This window comes from Chrysemys picta, chromosome 11 (genome assembly GCF_011386835.1).
Source record: "Chrysemys picta bellii isolate R12L10 chromosome 11, ASM1138683v2, whole genome shotgun sequence".
NCBI lineage: Eukaryota > Metazoa > Chordata > Testudines > Emydidae > Chrysemys > Chrysemys picta.
This window is the reverse complement of record NC_088801.1, coordinates 31,679,271-31,693,293: the sequence shown is the minus strand read 5'-3', so window position 1 is coordinate 31,693,293 and position 14,023 is coordinate 31,679,271. Positions and strand designations below refer to the sequence as shown.

At 40.0% G+C, this 14,023-nt stretch overlaps 1 protein-coding gene across 26 annotated transcripts in view; it reads right to left on the bottom strand.

Annotated features, from left to right (window-relative positions):
* TANC1 (tetratricopeptide repeat, ankyrin repeat and coiled-coil containing 1) overlaps positions 1-14,023 on the bottom strand; it is a 197,688-nt gene that overhangs the window by 33,721 nt on the left and 149,944 nt on the right. For all 26 annotated transcript variants that reach the window (XR_010591280.1, XM_042860821.2, XM_042860827.2 and 23 more), the window contains 2 exons: positions 10,269-10,505; positions 5,783-5,968 (listed from right to left, as the gene is read on the bottom strand). Coding sequence is in view for 25 of the 26 variants with exons in the window: in XM_042860821.2 (XP_042716755.1) it covers positions 5,783-5,968; positions 10,269-10,505 (423 nt within the window). In the remaining variant the exon portion in view is untranslated. The remainder of the gene's footprint in view (positions 1-5,782; positions 5,969-10,268; positions 10,506-14,023) is intronic.

Here is a 14,023-nt window from a genome sequence, read left to right as displayed (position 1 = left end):
ACCTTCGTCAATGGATTGGAAATAAACTTTTATTAGTGTGAAGGAATTTCTGCCTCATCTCAATTTACCACAGTCAAGGACCCTCTACTCATTTTCAGAGCACTTCTAGCTTTTAAATCAAAAGGTTGCCAGATCTGTCAAGACTCTTCTCCTTACAGAACACTTCTCTACCGTACCTTGAATAGCAGAGAGTGGCAATACATTCCAAGGGTGGCAAAAGACAAGTGTTTATCTTTACCGCTCTTTTAGCCCAGTTTCTCAAGTCCTGGGTCCTACTCAAGATTTAAACCAACACTGTTCACATTTCATACTACTCTGCAGTATTTGATATTGCAAATCTGTCATTATATCAAATAATTACACCTTCAACATTTCAACCGGATCTTCTGCAGGGCATTTGGAAGATATTCTGGCTAAAATACTGGATCCATAACTACCTAAGGAAATTAAATGAAATAGAAAATGTTGCAAAATAAGTTTGAAAGCCATATATTAAGTGTAGAATCAAACTGAGATGAGTAGCCATGACTAAAATAAAACTATGATCGCAATACACATCTGGGATTTCATTCTCAGCCCCCAATATGTAAGGAAAAAAAAGAAAGAAAATATATTGAACAGCATAATCACTCTGTCCTATCACCTTCTCTATGGCGTCTCTAAATCCAGCTTGCAAGATGACAGCATGCACAACAAGCTGCTGCTCATTTTTTTTTAAATTACACATGAACAAAATCAACCATATCAGCCCTCTACTAGAACAACTCTATTGACTCAACATTCCAAGACACAGTTTAGAAATCCCACTCTTGCTTTTATAAACATCTACAACTTGATCATACAGATATTAAATATCTCTACTCCTCTCCCTTCACTTTTTTAGCAGTTGCCTCCACTCTCTCCCTTCAACTTTCGCAACATTGCTGGGAGAGTCTTCTATTCAGTTTCTGCCATCTGGAATATCCTTCTTGTATTTCCCATTCTCCCGGATTCTCTATCATATTTCACAAAGACGTAAGACCTCTTTTCTCCCTTAATGATATATATTAATTCTATTATTTGGTAACCTTAATTCTTTAAAGCATTCTGGAATACAGTCAGACTAGGGAACAGAGATAGCAGATTAGTGAAAAATAATGATATTCTAGTCAAACTCCAACAAAGAACTCCAAAAATTATGGATTTTTCTGCAGAAATGATCATCAGTGAGATACTTAACCTAAGTGACAATTTAAAGGTAAGCATTAAGAGTTAATACACCATTAAGATAAATGGAGACAGCTCACATGTACTATCTTACTCTACCCACTGGATATAGATTATACGAAAGATACTATAGAAAATAAAGTTGGCTTGAATACACTTTTTTGTGAACCGTGTTTCCTGATATATAGGGCCCTATCAAATTCATGGTCCATTTTGGTCAATTTCATGGTCATAGGATTTTTAAAATTGCAAATGTCATGATTTCAGCTATTTAAATTTGAAATTTCATGGTGTTGTAACTATAGGGGTCCTGACCCAAAAAGGAGTTGTGGGAGGGTGTGTGTGTGTGTGTGGGGGGGGGGTGACAAGGTTATTGTAGGGAGGATGTGGTACTGCTACCCTTACTTCTGCACTGCTGCTGGCAGTGGCACTGTCTTCAGAGTTGGGCAGCTGGAGATCAGCAGCTGCTGGCTGGGAGCCCAGCTCTGAAGGCAGAGCTGCCGTCAACAGCAGCGCAGAAGTAAGGATGGCATGGTATCGTATTGCCACCTTTACTTCTGTGCTGCTGCCTGGAGAGCAGGGCCCTCAGTTAGCAGCCGCCGCTCTCCAGCCGCCCAGCTCTGAAGGCAGCAGTGCAGAAGTAAGAGTGGCCACGCTTACTTCTGTGCTGCTGCTGGCGGTGCTGCCTTCAGAGCTCGGCGCCTGGCCAACAGCTGCTACTCTCCGGCCGTCCAACTATGAAGGCAGCGCAGAAGTAAGGGTGGCAATACCATGACCCCCCTAAAATAACATTGGGACCGCTCCTGCAACTCCCTTTGGGGTCAGGACCCCCAATTTGTGACACGCTGGTCTCCCCCATGAAATCTTAATAGTATAGGGTAAAAACACACCAAAAAACAGATTTCACGGGGAAGACCAGATTTCACAATCCGTGACACATTTTTCATGGGTGTGAATTTGGTAGGGCCCTACTGATATATAAACATGTCAATTTAGGGTGGGATTTTCAAAGAGGACTAAGAGATTTAGGATACCTAACAATGGGTTTTCGGAGCCTAACTTCCTAAGAACTCTTGGAAAATCCCAGCCCTAGTACATACAGAATAGCTCTAATTGTTGAAAAATTACTAAATGCTTTAGCACAATGTTTTTTCTCGAAGTCTAGTTTTCTCACGTCACTGCTGATTGTATGATGTGGTAAATCTTAGAATTTCAACTAAATGCCTAAAAAAATAAAACTATCTTCTCTGAATATTCATAGAACCTGAAAATTACAAATATGTAACATTTTGAGAAAAGTTAATCAAGATGGTGTTTTCACCTGCCAAAATGCGAATTCATGGATATTATACCTGCCAAACTGGATAACACTAATGGCTACTAAATAGGCTCCTTATGCAATGTTAGGTGTTACTGATCTAATCACACAGGCAAGAGAAACAGAATTCTGAACTCGGGTCTTGTCAGGTAAGAGAGGAAATGACTTTCAACTATTTTGTTTTAAAATACATTTATATTAAAATCTGTTTAGTGATTTATGATCTTAAGAGACTTTTGGATTTATTTAATTTAAAAAGCATTTCACTTCATCTTTAAGATGCAGCAGTGGAGATAATCTTCACTAGGTAGTTTATTCCATGGCACCTTCTTCCATGAGTGGCCTCATATCTGTTGAAGTTAACACTCCCCTCACAATAGTAAGTGTTATCCTCAAACAAACGTATTCAGGAATGGGTCAAATACTTACTGGAAGGTAAAGTGGATTTTCAAATACTTCATGCATATTGATTCTCAATGAAAGAGTGTTAGAGTAAACTGAAAAGTCCATTCTAGTCTCACAGTGAGAGTGTGCAGCTGTCAGTTTTATTAGTGTAAACCACTTTAAAAGAGCAGAGTTCTAAAACAATAGGAAAAACTTTTCCTACAACATAAACATTATTTCTATAATATTAAGAGTTTCCTGTGTCATTTTGTTGCATCACATATCGGACACATACACAGAAGCTGAATATTCCCCATCTGATCTTTCAAAATGTATCTCAAGTTACTGTCTAGACTCAGTTCTCAAAAGAAATATATGAATCTGTTTTCTCAATGAACACAACACATGCATCCACAGTTTAATAGGAATAAGATATTTGGGCATTCTATTTATAATCATTTTTAGTGGGCCTGTCACAGTAGTATTGATGGATCATATGTTTATTTTTATTTCTATAAACAAAAACACTTAAAACCCTAACTTAAAGAACATTAATTTTACTATTTTCTAAATTTTGAGTGCATCATTTGGGAACCAATGTTGTCTATGCAGCCTTAAATTTTGCTCCCTTGCGCATATGCATTACTATAAAAAAATTAATATGATTACATACTACCTTTTCAACAGGAACCCTAATTCACTCCAAGTATCCCAGGCTCCTTTATTGTAGAAGCTGGACAGCATTCAGTAAACAAAGCAGAGGATCACAGACAGAACTGTCCTCTAGTTAAGGTACTAGAGACTGAGGCTTTAGAGATCTATGTTCCACCCCTGGCTTTTCCAATGACCTGTAGTATGACCTCCAACAATTCACTCTGTGCCTCAGGTCCCATCTACAAAATGGGAAGCATAATACTTATCTACCTCACAACAGGGTTGTAATAATAAATTCATTAGTGCTTGTGTGGCACTCAGATTCTATGATGCTCGCCGCTTTAGAAAAGCCTATAGCGAAAGAATATATATCCTTATTTAAGGCAGATTTGGAAGGCAGTGCAATGTATATTATTTTAACTACAAGTATTTTTTAATAAATCATTTAAGCCAGTGCAAACTGCTGGGTCGACAATCTTAATTTCAATCTTCTTTATATTGATTTGGCTTAGTTCAGTAAAGAAACTACTTAAGCTAAATCAATTTAAACTGACAAACTTGGTTTATCTGTGTCCATACAGGGGTTTTGTATCAGCTTAACTAACAAACAGTTTATAAAACAATTTGAGTTAAACCGGTGCAGCCATGTGAATTAGGTCTTAAAGTTAGCCTAAATGGCCAGCTGAAGATTTTCCTAATGGAATCCTCCGGCAGTGTACGGCCACCATAGCCAGTCTTACATTTTTCTTTGTAGCCTCTGGAGATGGAGGCATTTAAGAGGTGTGAGTAGGGAAGGAGGTATGAACAGAGTACTGATGACTTCTTTTTATCATCAGCTCTTTGTGCCTGGGTGCAACTTTGAGAAGTCTCAAGACTGTTCTAAGGGTATGTCTACACCCAGCCGCTAGTTCGGCGGCTGGCAATCGAAGTTCTGGGTTCGACTTATCGCATCTTGTCTGGACGCGATAAGTCGAACCCGGAAGTGCTCGCCGTCGACTGCGGTACTCCAGCTAGACGAGAGGAGTACCGCGGAGTCGACGGGGGAGCCTGCCTGCCGCGTGTGGACCGAGGTAAGATCGAACTAAGGTACTTCGAACTTCAGCTACGTTATTCACGTAGCTGAAGTTGCGTACCTTAGTTCGATTTGGGGGGTGAGTGTAGACCAAGCTTAAGTCATGTCAAACTGAAACAGCCTCCAGTTGGCCACAGGATTAGGAAGCTGTAAAAGGTGGACTAAAACCACCTTTTCAGCCATACTGGGGTATCAGACAAAGCTGGTTCAACTGAGTTTTGAGGACCTAGCCCAGGAATGGACAACTTTAACATACCAAAGGGCCACAGAATCCACTAAAACCCTTTGGTGGGCTAAGGTGTGTTTCATGGGTTATTGGGAATGAGGGGGATGCAGAAGGGGTCAGATCCTGCCCCCAAGGGCCAGGAGGCTGTGGAGGAAGGAAGAGTTGGCATGCAAGCCCAACCCATACTCACCCCGTAGCAGCAGCTCCTGTCCTGCAGGGCTGGGCATGTCTCCCCACTCCACCCCATTGGCTCTTGCCACAGCATTATGTGATGCATGCATCCAGGCGCAGGCGGGGCCCTCTTCCCATGACAACCTGCTCCCTTCCTGGCCTTGGCATAGGTAGATCACCTGCCCAGAACTGCCCAAATAAAATGATCTGGTGGGCTGGATGTGACTCCAAGTTGCCCATCCCTGATCTAGCCCTATATCTCAGTGCATATGCAACAAGAGTGCAGAGTTACGGTTACATATACAACCTTAACTTTAATACTTTCTACGTTTAAGGTTGCAAGGTGAAGCAATCTAAGGCTCTTTTACTGTAGTTTTCTGTATGGCATTTTCTTGGTTTTTAAAATAAAATTTTTAAAAATCCATCCTAGGCAGAATAAGCTTTTGATTAAGGGAGGAAGTGATTCATTTGTATGGATTAACGATAACCACAATTAGGAATTCTATATAGCAGTTTTAAGAATAGTGAAGAAAAAGTAATTTGACAATTACATATCAACAAAAACAAGACACAAAGGACTATTTGGTTAAATAACCCTGAATATTGTATACAGTTAAGACCTAAGATAACATCCAATTAAAGTCATTTGAAGCTGCAATAGTTTTCCTTTTTGTATTTATTATTTTAAAGCATGCTTTAAACCATTTTGATAGTTCAAATTAGTTTTGAAACATTCCAACCACTAACCTACCTGACTGTGTCCCATACTGGAAGCTGCTGTCAATGCCTGCTGAAGTGCATGACATTTTTTCAGTGAAATTTGTTCATGGGAAGGAGCTGTCCAGTCAATGCTGAGCAAATAATCAAGGATATCGCAGTGTCCCCTTAATGCACTATGGACCAAAGCACATTGGCCTTTTTTGTCCAGGTAGTCAGCCTATTTGAAAGAACAAAAACTTGAATGTTATAAGTAATCTCAGAGTTCTCATAACAGATCTAACAACAACAAAGCTCAGCTCAAAGCAATTGATAATAATCTTGTGGGAAGTTTGATGACTCACATTATACTTTCAGAACACTATGTACTACATAAAAAATCATTTTATGCAAATATTTTTTCTTTTAATTTATAAGTGATATTTTTGGAATTATGGTTCAAAGCAAAGCCGGAATTTAGAGGAAGGGAACATTAGCAGGAATGTTATAGGCAAGATATGAGAAGTAGTTCTTCCACTCTACTTAGCACTGACAAGGTCTCATCTGGAGTACTGTGTACAGTTCTGGGCACCACACCTCAGGAATGATGCAGACAAACTGAAGAGTAAAGGTCTAGGAAACACAATCTACAAAGAAAGTTTGAAAAAACTGGGTTTGTTTAGTCTGGAGACAAGAAGACTGAAGGGAGATAAGATAGTCTTCAAGTATATAAGGGGTTATTCTTAGGAGAAGGGTGATAAATTGTTCTCCTTATCCACTGAGGACAGGACAAGAAGTAATGGGCTTAAATTACTATAAGAGAGATTTAGGTGAGACCTTAGGAAAAACTTCCTGTCAGGGTAGTTAAGTACTGGAACAAATTATCTAGGGAGGTTGTGGAATCTCCATCACTGTAGGTTTTTAAGAACAGGTTAGACAAACACCTGTCATGGATAGTCTAGATAATACTTAGACCTGCCTCAGTGCCGGGGACTGGACTAGATGACCAATCAAGGTCTCTTCCAGTCCTACTTTTCTATGACAATTCCCTTGTTCATGTAAAATTAAAGAAACACAAGGAGAAGCTAACATAAAAACAGCTTTCCTACTGAATAACTTTAAATAAAAAGACGATTACCAGAAGACCTAGTGGGTTCCCTCCATTTCTTGCTATGGGACTTAAACGCACGCGCGCACACACACACACACACACACACACACACACCCCTCTTGATTATGCCTAGACCCTCTGGAGTGTGCAAGAAGCATCGTCACTGCCTTTACCTGTGTATAGTGGCCGCACACAATCTTAGTCTTTGCTCTCACAGAAACATGAGTACTCTAATCTATCTCTGTTGCACCTCAAGCTCTACACCCTGTAGCCCTATATGATAGATATGGATTTCATTAAAGTCAGGGTGAATAAATGACCAACCTTGGACTTTTTTTTTTTTTTTAAGTATATTTTACATTTAGAGAGGCTTCTGACTGACCATTCCTTTCGCATGCTGAAAACCCATCACTACTCTCAGACTCTTGCATCAACAGTGAGGGTAGTGCCAGCTGGGGCAGCAGCGACTGCCTGAAGAGGCTACATCAGCCTAACAAGAACAGAGGAGGACAGCACTCTCATCCCCCCACAAAGGAATTGGTACAATTTAAGTGAGGAACACTGCATCTGACCCCACTGGAGAGGAGAAAGCAGGTGGGGTTGGAAGGAGGCCCTATGCTGCACCCCTCAAGGCAGTCAATGATTCTCCAGCTTGCCCATCCCCTTGCTAATGCTGCAGGAGTGCTATCTGGGCAGGTAGACCGATTATCAGTTTGTAAAAAAGTAGCCAAGAGGGTCAGTCTAGGGCTGCTAAATTAAAAACACCTCCCCCAAAACATTAAAAGATCAAGCCTGTCTAATTACTCATCTGCATGCTGAAAGTGATGGTCAGTACAAACAAAGAACAGGAACTTTCCACGACATTTTGACTTCTCCAGTATCTAGTTATTTTGTCTATTTCCATCTTAGATTGTGAGCTATTCTATTTTTCAATATGAGAAGTAAAACTAGAGCTGGCATAGCAATTGCATTGTGGGTTTTTCAGGGATTTTTTAAAATCTGCTATTGGGTTATATTTTTTATAACAGCAACAAGAATTTGGATAGAAAGCATTTGATTTATTTTTTCTACCTTTGGTCTCTCATACAGCTCCATTAGGTATGGAAAGTGATTATATATAGTCCCAAAACATGAGACAAATGAAGAGGACATGTGGAGCAACATCTCTGCCATCAGCAAGCAACTTAGGAACTAAATAATGCATGGCCCCATTTAGAGGCCTCTCCATTATTACAGTGCAACCATCGCTATTGGATTTGAAGCAGGAATTAATTCAGGGAAGTCCAATGGCTTGTGTTAAGCAGGGGGTCAGACTAGATGATCACAAGAGTCCCTCCTTCTGGCCTTTAAGTCTCCGCATTCTGGGTGCATATTATTATTCCTTGTATTATGTGCTTAGGAGTCCCTGTCATGCATCAGAGCCCCATTGTGTTAGGCAGTATATAAAGTCATAACAAAGAGCTGGTCCCTGTCCCAAAGAGCTTACAATGCAAGTAACAGGAATAAGTATCTGTTAATGAGCATTTTATACATGTGGCAAATACTAACTAGCCAATTTCTCTGCCAAATATTTAGTGTTTAATCTGTGTGTGTGTGGGGGGGGGGGGGGACAACACAACAGGATTTTGTTCCTTCTGCACTTTTGTTACTCATAATTTGACACAGGAGAAACAAATGAAACCCTAATAAATCACCATATAAAAACATCTCAGGAAAATGTTGATTAATCAATCAACATTCCTCACCTTCAATGTTCGCCAGAGCTCTGCAACATAGCTACATCTCAGCCTTTGTTCCCTCATTCTCATATCCTATATTCAACTAGTTCCACTTATATTTGCATTCTCTATTTACTTCCTTTTTCCACTCCATGTCTTCTCTCCCCCATATACAGGTCCCTACGTATGCCTGAAACAATTTCTGTCCTCCTGCACACCAAGTAATTGTAACTCCTCTCCTTCAAATCCCTCAGCCAAAATAAAGGAGGTTGGAGATCTCCCCCGCACTAATTTCCAGTTGAGTGCTTTGTATTTGCACTTGGCCAGAGACGACAATCTTGCTCTGAGACTTTTACAGACATTTATGAAAACAACTGGTGAGGAATCAGGGAGGTTGCTTAGATCTCTCTTCCCCCGACCTGGGACCTCTCACTCTCCCTCCCCCACTCCTCTCCCCTCAGAGAAAATGGGACATCTCTCCCCCACCCTCCCTGTCTATAGACAAGGGAGGGGGCCTCGGCTCCTACTCCTGGACAGGAAGAAGGGGAGAATCAGCCCTAGGAAAGCTACCCTCCTATGCCACCTAAGGAGGCCCTTAATTACCTCAGCCAGTCCCATGGCTGAGCCTCCTTCCCGGTATGATCCTGCGCAGTGAGGGTCTCACAGAAGGCAAGCCACGGCAACTGTCAGTGGGGTTTGGGGTGCTGGAGTCACCACTCAAGCCACATGTTGCACTTTATCTGCTCTGTGTAGACCCTGCTGGCGTGCTCTAGGTCCTAAAGCTCACCATCAGGGTCCACACAGGGCAGTTAGAGAGCAATACACAGCCTGTGGCTTGGGCAGTAAATCCAGCAATGCCTCAACCCATTCAAAATCACTGCAGCTTGCCTCTGATCAGACTCTCACTGTGCAATCTGCGCATGTGCCAGAAGTGGAAAAGAACGCTCCCTGAGGCCACAGCGATAACTGCTCTGTTTGTAGGACCTGAGTGGTGGTGAGTCTCACACACATGCGTAATTGATATATGTATAAATTGTGTGTGCTTGCAAAAGTATAGTTTTAAGCCTGAATTTGTAGTTTTGTAATTACATACAAAAATTGGGAGGATTAAGGAAAATTAGGAAGGGTTGGGATCTATCTACCCCAACATGAGAAAGGAATACAATTAAATGGAAAAACAACAACAACCACCAACTATGAAATGAGATGATTCAAATGATTTCAAGTAGGAAATAAACAAATATGTTTGCCCATGAACATGTTTCCTCTCCCCTTATTGCAATTCCACTCTTATTTCCCTCCCCCACTGCCATGACACTGATTGCTCATCACAAACTTGGGGCCTGCCCCAGGACATCTGCAACTGCCCCAGGACATCACCAATCAGCTTCAGCTCTTCGGCCACAATCCTGGCAAGGTTTATACATGTAAATAGCTCCACTAAATTCAATGGGACTACTCACAAATGTAAAGATAAGCACATACATAAATCTTTGTAGAATTATGGCTTTCTATTGTAAGTTCTTCAGGGCAAGGATCTATGTAAGAGTTTATACCCCTTTGGTATATGTTTTCCCCCCACCCAAAAATGGTATGTACACATTGCTCTATATACATTGCTAATAAATAATACTGCTCTAAAACATGCCTATACAATATTTTCTTAGCCATAAGTACTGTAGTTAAAATCATCCTTTGGTGTTATAGCTTACCCTTGCACCCTTTTTGCAGAGCAGTGAAACCAAGTTCATGTGACCTGCAGCAGCTGCATAGCTAAGTGGGGTCATTCCATTTTCAGATGTCCCATCAAGAGCAGCTCCAAATTCCACCAGAAGAGTGACCATTTCTTCATGTCCAAGGTGAGACTCAACACACAGTATTGGAGCGTTATTTAGAACTTCAGTCCTGTAATTCACATTTGCTCCCCCCAAGATCAGCAGACGACTCACCTGAAGGAGAATTTAAACAAGCTATTTTTTCCTCCACATTTATCACAGCATATCATCACCTTAGTTAGAGAGGCTGCAGAGGTATCTCATTTTCTATTTTGATTTTGGTATTAAAATTATAAATGGAAACTGAATTTATTACATATTGATACTAATGTTAAGTAAAAAAAGTTTTAAAGCCATTGGCTAGCAGTTATAGCTTTCGTTTACTAGCTCTAAATTCAAGCTATAAATCCACAATATTATGAAGTTTAAAATCTTTATAACCTCTTCACCACTATGTTTTCATCTGTTACCATGGCACAACATATATTGTTACACTGGAGCTCTATAATTTGCTTGCAACCCTTTGAAAACACTTAGCAGTTGGCCAAAATTGCAACCTTCTCCCCTCCCCACATTGGCAATTCCAATAATGGACCCTACACTTCCCATTTTCCCCAGTTTTACCTCTTTCACCTTTAAAGTTCCCCATGGTATGTTTGTTGTTCCCTCTCAGAAAACAACAACAATTTCCCTGCAGATCATGACTTTTTCCATTTAGCAAAATACAGATTGTGTTCCTTGATCTCTAATGGTGACTGAAATTAGCATGTTTTCTGTGTGCATAGCCTTGTTCCCTTACTTGCTTTACCACATCACCAATATGAGTACAAGACTGGGCCCAGCGTTAGTTTCATAGAATCATAGAAGATTAGGGTTGGAAGAGACCCCAGGATGGGGTCTTGTAGTCCAACCCCCTGCTCAAAGCAGGACCAACCCCAACTAAATCTGCGGAAGAATCAGCAGGAAAGTTCAAGAACAGAAAATGTGTTTCAGGTCCACAAAAACATTGACTAGATTAAGTTACTGGGAGGGAGGGAGGAAGGGATAGCTCAGTGGTTTGAGCATTGGCCTGCTAAACTAGGGTTGTGAGTTCAATCCTTGAGGGGGCCATTTAGGGATCTGGGGCAAAAATCTGTCTGGGGATTGGTCCTGCTTTGAGCAGGGGGTTGGACTCGATGACCTCCCGAGATCCCTTCCAACCCTGACATTCTATGATTCTACTGTCTTGGAAATGGAAGGATTTCGCCCCCCTCCACCCTACCTGTTTTTAAATTGCTATTAATGACATCTTCCAGCAGAATATAATAATTTTAGGGTAGGTTGAATTTGGGCTTAAAATTACAGTTAAATTCTTCTCTAACGCTAAAACACAGTCATCAAAGAAATGTTCTAAAATTATGAAAATCCAGATAACACACAAAAGAAGGGCAATCGAAAGGCTTAGTCCTGCAAATACAGTTACTCACATGCATACGTTTTTGTAGGATAGGTCCCTAAAATGGTCCACTATGAAACCTATTATTAGCTCTAGTTGACATCACTGAGTTCAATGCCTCATTGTTCCTCCTATTCATTTGTATTTTAGGGTTTTATAGGCATATTTGAAAATATTTGAAACAGGCATACGTGACCTCAAATCAGGGGTTGCTTCTTTTTAATATTACAATTAAGCCACTGCCAAGGTCTGACTATGTGGGTAAATGACAGCTAAATGGCTAGCAATTTTTTTCTGTTTTAATCAACAGCCAGATTGTAGACGGCTCTTAATATGTGCACAGTGAGAGCAATGATATAAGGAGTTTCCTTCTCCCTTATGTTTGCCTGGTCTTTCTCTGCACCCCTTGGGGCACAGTCTACTGTGGCCATGTCACACTCCCCTGCATTAGCATTCATAGGAGGAAGAGGGAGGAGTATACTGAACCTCAGGAGAGGACACAACTCCTTCTGCATGCTGGATTGTATAGTTTAAAATAGGTTATCACATGCTAGAAACTAATCTTTGGTACTACACTTCAGCATATTTAAAATGAGGACACTAAATTCTGCTCTAAATTACTAACTGGGTGTGGTCCTTGGGCTCCTGATAACTTGTCAATATAGCGCTCACTCAGACATAAAATGTGAGCAGTCAAAATTGAGGGAAAGACTCCACTGACTTTAATGAGAACTGGATCAGTCTCCAAGACACAATCAATAGTAAGATTTTAAACAGAAGAAGAATCCGTAACTGAACTTCCTGCACATTTGTGTCAGATTTTTAAAAAACAAGGTTTTGTGCATTTACCACATAAAATCTCCACATTGCAGGGTTGTGAAATTATAGTCAAAAGAATTATACTTAACCTTACTGGCAAGGGCATATTTTGAACTCATTTTCTAATATATGGATTTCCTCCAGTAAATTTAAGACTTGCTTTAAATTATATATTAAAAATATTTTCCTTTAAAAGGACACTTTTTTTAGGCTGTAATTAAACATTGGCACTATGAATCTATGACATTAGCAGCTCTCTGCTGAAATTAAAATCCATCACTGAAGGATTTTTGTATGAATTAAAGTGGCTTTTCACAGAAATACCCCTTAACAAACTATCCAGAAGAATTGTAGGTATTCATTCACCATTATGATTCTGAAAATTCTTTTAATTACATGCATAATTTTTGCAAGTTCTGTTTTAAAAGACAGTGGATGTATAAAGCAAACCAATACCGTTAAGACAGCATGGTGCCACAAATAAGTTACACAGATTTCTGCAAAAACAGATATTTTACAATACCTATAAAAAACCACACAGTCTTTAAAATGATCCCACATTAGCTGTTTCAGCAAAGGTTTCAGAAGGGTCAAGACAAATGAGATTAAATTTAAGTTATTTATATAACAACTGAGAACCCAATATATATTGGACCACCCCGCAACACCTGTTAGATGGGTGGGTTTTATTTTCAATTCCTCCCACAGAGAATCATTTGTGATAAAATAATACTTAACTTTTAACATAGCATCTCAAATTACTTTACAAACAACTAAGCACCACACCCATTTTACAAACGGGCAAACTGAGGCATTAAGTGACCTGTCCCAAAGTAAAAAATAGAAACGGGTGTGGAACTCAGGAGTCCTCAAACTTGACTATGCATCCATGCAATCTGTTGAAATTCAGATCTTCTCAGTTTAATGTTTAAGCTCAGCAGGTTTTCTACTGTCTGTCTCTCTCTCTCTACATCAGGGTTTTAAACTGCTGCCCATCACCATACTAATCCAAATGCCTTCTTTGTACAATTGATCGCAACAGCAAAATTCCTAGTAGACTTCATGGAGTCTCTGGCATTTCTATTCTGGAGTAGAATCTCTGCTTGGGGTAGAGATTTGTTTTGATTTTGTTTAAATTGATTCATGTATTAAATACCCATTTGGATTAAGATTTAGGAATAATCCAAAATGAGATAAAATGCAACAGAGTGAAGAACAGACTGTTTCTGATAGTCACAGAAGTCAAATTCCACAATAAAACACAAAAGCTAAAGAAGGGCACAACACAGATAGCATTCATTCAGCTTCAGGGCAACAAATTTACCTTCCCATAAATTTGGTCTGAAATTTAATCTCATAAAAATGTTTATGATTTGTTGAGTAATGTCCTCCAGATTCTCAGTGTCTATTTTAAAAGTACACTGACTCTCTGGGCAAA